This window comes from Bidens hawaiensis, unplaced genomic scaffold (assembly GCF_021521415.1).
Source record: "Bidens hawaiensis isolate Kalapana, Puna unplaced genomic scaffold, B.hawaiensis_p1.1 tig00022343_1, whole genome shotgun sequence".
Lineage (NCBI taxonomy): Eukaryota > Viridiplantae > Streptophyta > Magnoliopsida > Asterales > Asteraceae > Bidens > Bidens hawaiensis.
In genome coordinates this window covers 22648-29757 of record NW_027493484.1, presented here as the reverse complement: position 1 = coordinate 29757, position 7110 = coordinate 22648, and the positions used below count along the sequence as shown (strand labels likewise).

At 33.7% G+C, this 7110-nt stretch overlaps 1 protein-coding gene across 1 annotated transcript; it reads right to left on the bottom strand.

Moving 5' to 3' along the window:
• Positions 1-544: 544 nt before the first annotated feature.
• LOC143565456 (indole-3-pyruvate monooxygenase YUCCA6-like) lies at positions 545-5911 on the bottom strand. Its single transcript, XM_077052420.1, has 4 exons — positions 4926-5911; positions 1787-2035; positions 1109-1231; positions 545-929 (listed from the first exon to the last, which is right to left on the bottom strand). Exons 1-4 carry the CDS (start codon positions 5613-5615, stop codon positions 708-710), a joined length of 1284 nt encoding a protein of 427 aa, XP_076908535.1. The 5' UTR covers positions 5616-5911; the 3' UTR covers positions 545-707.
• Between the last annotated feature and the right edge of the window lie 1199 nt (positions 5912-7110).

The following is a 7110-nucleotide window of genomic DNA, read 5'->3' as shown; positions in this document are numbered from 1 at the left end:
CATTCCATTCATATCTCCCAAATATTTCTCGTTTACCATCATATATTCCTTAATCTAGAAGTCAATCATGATCCATATATGTATGGGTTAGGATTTGATTAAACACAATCAGTTGTTGTCTTGAAGATGCGAGACATCTCAAAATTTACACAGCGCCATTACACGTCCATAAAATACAATAATAAGATAATTCATTAAAAGAAAATGTAAAGCAAAAAAATTTTGTTATTTAAAATAAACATTTGTCAGAAAAGATACATTTTTTACTGGCTAAATGTTGTACTCCACGTATAGATTGAACCTTAGATCTCCTTTGATCTTCTATTACATGAATTGTTAAAAAAAAAAAAGAGAAAAGAAAAATTACAGGAAGTAGTTTATTTATTGCCAACTCAAACAAGGTGGTCGCACCTAGGTACATAAATCAACTCAAATATGCTCTTTTGTTTGATATAACTTTTCAACATATATGTACAAACACAATTATCACACTTGCAACCATCAATATTCAAAACCTAGAATGACCCAACAATCTTTGCCCTCTCTAGTTCCATTAAAATTTGCTAATTAAAGCAATTGCTTTGTACTAACAAAATTTTGTGATTTACTTTCAGATCAATGGAATGTGTGTTACCTAACAAGACTCTGGAAAAAGGCAAAAGAATATATAAAATAAAAAAATACCGCAAAACAAATAAAAATCAAGATTAGGGTTGCAGTGACATTAATGATTGTTTTGTTGTTACGAGATGATTGGATTCTAATTTCCAACATTTACCAATGTCTTCAGCTATTCGCTTAGCATCCATCGATGCACCAAGCAAGCCACGCTTGGTGAACCCTACAGCATAAAGTCCGCATCCACCTTTCCAACCGTTAGGAAATGGTCTCCTAGGGTATCCGTCTTTCTCTGAGAACATCTCTTTCTCCTAGACACGAAAATATATATTTTTAGTATAAATGATAAGAAATCAGCATATTCATCTTAGTGATTAACTTTATAGATAATCTTACTTTTACTATTCTTACTACGTATATTATTATAGTGTTTGTAAGAAGAAATAATTTTAATTTTCTAAAAAAAGAAAAATAATGGAGTGAAAAGTACCTTTAGCCAAGATGGTACATTGCTTTTGTATCCTGTTGCTAAAATAATTGCATCAAAAATCTCTGTCTCCCCATTTAAAAATTGTACGCTATGATCCTCAATTTGTTGGATGCTTGGATATATCTACAAGTATTAAAAATACAAATTAGTACAAAAAGGTTACTTATAAAAAGGATGTCAAATAGTTTGTATTTAAAAGTTTATTTTTCTGAATTCTTACAAACCTGTATAACTTTTATAATGGTATATATAAGATTTCAACTATTTATAAAAACGATAATAACTAACTGATTACTTTTAAAACCAGTTAATTTTACCACCTATACTTTGTGGGCATGTACGGATTGGATTAGGAGTTTTGATAGTTTAAAAAAAATGTCCAGACTCTTCTTGTCTCTTCATTTCCTTAAATATTCTAACCTTGATGAGTTTTCAAGAGAGTTAAAAGAGTTCTAGGTTTAAAAAGCTAAAAGAGGTGAGTGAAAAGCATGTATGGGTATAAATGGAGATATTTGTGAACATATGATATGATTAAACAAATCTAAAACCAATGATTGTAGATTTGAATAAAAGGAAATCCAATATTTCAATGTACAATGATACAAGAAGGGATTTAAGGAAATGAAAACCACAACAAAGTTAAAACGAAAAGCATCCATAAATAGTAACTAGGTTTACCTTGATGTCTCCACTTTTGATCTTGGCTAGGGCCCCAACATCCAACACCGGTGTCTTGCCAGATATGTTCTTGAGCTCGAGTGGTCCCACCGTGGGCCGGTCAAGTCCAAACCTAGCGGTGTTTCCAAGTATTAGCCATGACACGAACAACAGAAACCGGTCAACTAATCTCACTGGTAACCACTTGAGCATCCACATGGACAACCCAAAAGTCGATTTTCCCAACATATCTCGTGGTAGGACATGTACCTGATTTTCGATTTAACCATCCACTAGTAAGTTGAATTGTACTTTTTCACAAATGATTACTATAACACGAATACGAAACACATAATAAAAATGTTTTCAACAAGATCAGCTAAATATGGCTATAACAAAGGGTAAACAGCATAAACACAAACGTCTCTATCTTATACCATTTGCTACAACTATTGTTTATCTTGTTATAACCCAACAATTTCTCAAATTATATAGTATTTCATTCTGTTACTATGAAATTTAAGGGGTTAAAATCTTCTTTTTTCCTATAGGATTTTGAGTAACAAAATAAAAAGAGCAAATAAAGGTGTCACAAGTCTTTTTGCCTTTCTTGAAGTGGTAGTTCACTTTCATATATTGAGGGCCATGCACACCATATATTAAAGGACCCTTTACAGTAATGAAACGCTCTTGTAATTATGAATTTTATTTTAGGCTTTTTTTGGCATCTATAAATATTTGTTTAAGGTGCTTTTCAGGAATGGAGTTCCATCCTCGATTGCTCCCATATGCTTGAGATCGATTACCAAGAAAGTGACCTTTTTTTAAAGATTTTTCTACTAATTCATGATCTTTTTATATTTTAATACTAATTTATTAAATAAATATAAAATATAAACTTTTATTCAAGCATTTTTAGTTTTTTATTGTTTAATATCTTGTTAATCATTGTATATAGATAACATTGAATGTTGTAAAAAACTTGAATAAATTTCATATTAATAAAATAATAATTGCGAAAAAATAAACACTTTATGATAATGTGTGTACTGATAAAAAAATGAAATAAGTTGATTTGCTTCGTGTGTATAAAAATTATTTATAATAATGACATAGGATTATAAAACTAATACATGAAACTAGCTAATTTACTCATTTTATCAGGGGGAGGGGCACTCATGGGTAGTATCCATGTACCGACCAATCATACACAGTTATTTCATTTATACCTTTAAGTAGGCATGTTCAAAACGGTTTGGGACTAGGAACCGGAACCGGTTCCTATATTCAAAACCCCCCTTTTAAACCGGTTCCAGGCTCGAACCGGTTAGGGAACCGAACCGGTTCTCCCACCCTCGGACCCCTAACCTATCTAACCGGTTCTTACCGGTTCCTAACCCGGTTCCTGTACCGTAACCGGTTCCAACCGGTTACAGTGTAAAATTTTTTTTTTTTTTTTCGTTTTTCGTTTGCGATTTGGATTCTAAACTACGATTCGTATTTGTATAACATGAAAAATAAAAAAAACAATTAACATAAAAATAAACAATTAACTGATGAAGAAAAGACAACTACTGAAGATGTTTGCCACTGAAGACAACTACTGAAGGTTGCCACTGAAGACAACTACTGAAGGTTGCCACTGATGACAAGTTGACAACTACTGAAGGTTGCCACTGATGATAACTACTGAAGGTTGCCACTGATGACAACTACTGAAGGTTGCCACTGATCACAACTACTGAATACTGCCACTGATGACAACTACTGAAGGTTGCCACTGATAACAACTACTGAAGGTTACCACTGATGACAAGTTGACCAACCGATGATTGTGAGGCAGCCATAACAACAAATATGAATATAGAAGAAGAGAAAACAAGATATTAGAGAACTCAAAACGTTGTAATAGCGTTTTTTTGTATTTTTTTGCGTTCGGGTTTGCGTTTTGAGTGTTGTGACGAACCCATGACACCAAATACAGTGGGGTGCTTGGGGGAGCCAAAAAACGGCTATTTTTGACCCCAACGGTCAAAAAACGGCCAAAAAAACGATTTCCAACGGCTATATTCGATCCAACGGCTAGAACCGGTTAGGAACCGGTTCCGGGTGGTTCGGTTCCAGAACCGGTTCCGGTTCGGTTCCGGTTCCTACCCGCCCCCACTCAGAAATGCAAGAACCGGTCACGGATCATCGGGTTGAATCAGATAGGGTCCGGTTCCTACAAAAAACGGGTAGGAACCGGTTCGGATCCGGTTCGGGTCCACCGGTTCGGTTCCAGGAACCGGTTTCGTTGAACATCTCTACCTTTAAGTACCCACGAACCATAAAATAACCGAAAACACATACCCATAAGTACTCTAAAACTTTTTTAGTTTAAATTTAAAAATAAATAAATAATTAAATTTAATTAAAATTAAAATTTCATTGAAAATTAATGAGTTTTTAATTTTTCAAAAACCTCTAATGGGTTTGCCATGTGGTAAACCTTTGCCACAAATTGTAATTTGACAAACTACCCACATAGTTAGGGGTGAGTTTGTCATGTGTTAAACAACCATAAACCTTACCCACACTAGTGCCCCTTTCCCTAGAGAAAATTTTATGTGACCATCATAAATATACCCAAGAAATATTTATAAAACTTTTTCATTAATTAGGTATGACTTTTGGATCTTAGATCGATGGGCCCTCATTTATAGAGTGAACTATAATACTTTGTGAACCAATAGAGTTGGTAAACAGATATAAATCAAAACTCACTTAATGCAAAACTAACAAATTCTCAAGCTTTTCTCACATCTATAGATTGAATAGTATTCACAGATACATTCGTTACATAAATATAGTTTTTAATTTAGAAAATTTTGAGTTTCACATAATCATTTCTACTAAGATGTCTAGATATAATGAAAGAGAATGGGATGCGGTTATAGTTATACATAACCGCTTTACTTGTCATAAATAATACGATAAGTAGAGGTGTGAGATGACGTTTCTTATGGTGCTTTACTTAAAATTATTTCATATTAAACTTGTGTAATATAATATACGGAAAAATCAAGCCACCAACACCTTATATAATTTACTCTTAGAAAAACCATTTAACCTAATTTGAAATAATAATCAAGAGTAATTTAAGAGGGAAAGAAATACTTACAGCATCCCTAACAACAAGTGAAGGTTTAGCATTGTGATTGCAAAGATCCAAACACACTTCCATTCCTGAATTCCCACAACCCACCACCAACACTTTCTTCCCATTATAAATGCTTCCACTTTCATACTCTGATGTATGCTTCACCTCCCCACAAAACTCCCCTATCCCTGTAATCTCCGGGACCACCGCCTCCGCATTCTCTCCAGTAGCCACCACTAACCACCGCGAAACATACTCCGTCTCCTCCCCTTTCATCCCAACACTCTTCACTCTCCACATCCCTATGCTCTCATCAAACTCAGCCCTCTCCACACTCGAATCAAAAACCGGGTTGATACTAAACCTTTTTGCATACGCCTCTAAATAATCAATAAACTGTTGTTTGTCAGGATATGTTGGAAAATTCTTAGGGCAAGGCATAAGTGGCAATTCACAAAATCTTTTAGGAAGGTGTAACCGGAGCCGGTCATAGGTTTTGAGCTGCCAAAGAGATGCTATACAGTTTGATCGTTCAATCAAGACACTCGGGACTCCTTGCTCTTTTAGACAAGCGGCCGTAGCGAGCCCTGATGGTCCGGCTCCAACTATGACCGGTCCAGCAACCCATACTTGACGCCTAAGTTTACAATATGAAAACACATAATGAGGATCATGAGCCATTTTGCCTTGTATTTCTTTTGTATTGTCCATCTTTTTATGTTATTTTGGAAAATTCAAGAAAATGGATTTGTGGGTTGGATTAAATGGGATTAATGAGAGAGAGATGGAGATGGTGATATATGAATACACACATTCCTTTTGTTCATAGGAGATGGAGTTATGAATTAAATTTGGTTGAGTGTATATATGATGGTCAAGTGGCATGGAGGAACTAATGGGAGTGGGGACATATATATAGGTTTTTTTTTTCTCTTAACCTTTTATATTATATTTTTTAAATTATTTGGGTTATACGGTCTATATGTGACCTAACAATAAAATTGGGTCATATTTATATCACAAGTTATTAAATAACAGATAAGAAAATATGTACATGTAGTTTATATTACATATTTTATTTCTCTCTTATAATTGATACATGAAAAGTTTATTTTAAAACGATTAAATAGGGTTTACATAATGTTTTTAAAACTGTTTTAAATGTCGCGTTGTAAAATGTATTTAAAACGGTTTAGAAACTGACGTAAAATGGTATCTAAAAACAACGCTTTAAAAACCGGTGTAAAATGTTACACAAAAACAACGATTCAAAAACCGTTGTAGAATGGTAGTAGAAACAACACTTCAATACCAAAAACAACGTTTATTTGTAGTAAAAAAATATTGAAAAGACCGTTGTAAATGATTTCAAAAAACAACGCTTGATTATATCAAAAACAACTCTTCTACACAATTGATTTAAAAAAAAAATAATTATGTTTGTAGTAACCAACACATTGTAGTAACCAAAAGCCTAAATCCAATTTATATACATAAATCATCTACATTATACAAAATTGGTCTAACCTATAAATAAAATCTAAACACACACATACAATATTATTTCTACTTCTCCGCATTTATAACATCCAACTTTATATAATAATAAATAAAAGAATTTCGTTTACTTAATGATATGTTATTATTTAGCTAAGTTAAATAAAAATAATAGAGTGTGGGCTTGAACAATAAAAGATGGAATAAATGACGATGATGGGCCTTAGGTCCATGTGTTTAAGGGTATCTAAACACCCTTAAACCTTTCTAAAACCCTCATTTTCCTTCATCCAGCCGTCCTACACACTCAAAAACACACACAGACACACACACACACACACTCTCTCTCTCTCTCTCTCTCAAATAACCCGGATTCAGATATGGGCTAAAGAGAGGAAGATTTCGTGATTCAAGCATCATCAAACAAAAAGAAACCGTCTAGATCACGTGTTAACTCATATCTGAACCACACCAGATCCAAGAAATCTACGTTCTTGTTGTAAAGGTTAGGTTTTTGAGGTTAGTTTGCCATAGGATTTGATATTAAGGCAAATCGGGTTGTATAATGTAAGGAAAACGTAAACTTGATCCTAAACAAGTTGTTTGAATTAAACAGGACAAGCAGGTAATGTTCGGTCCATGCTAAAGCAACAATATGAAGTTGTTACGGCCCAAAAATCGTTTTATCAGTAAAACGGGCATAACAGGA

What these genes read in the sequence shown, in the direction of transcription:
- LOC143565456 (XM_077052420.1), bottom strand. Translation starts at nt 5,615, where the DNA reads ATGGACAATACAAAAGAAATACAAGGCAAAATGGCTCATGATCCTCAT. An exon ending in CACTTGTTGTTAGGGATGCT is followed by an intron (nt 2,036 to 4,925) that starts GTAAGTATTTCT and finishes ATCGAAAATCAG; the next exon opens with GTACATGTCCTACCACGAGA. An exon ending in TCAAAAGTGGAGACATCAAG is followed by an intron (nt 1,232 to 1,786) that starts GTAAACCTAGTT and finishes TAATACTTGTAG; the next exon opens with ATATATCCAAGCATCCAACA.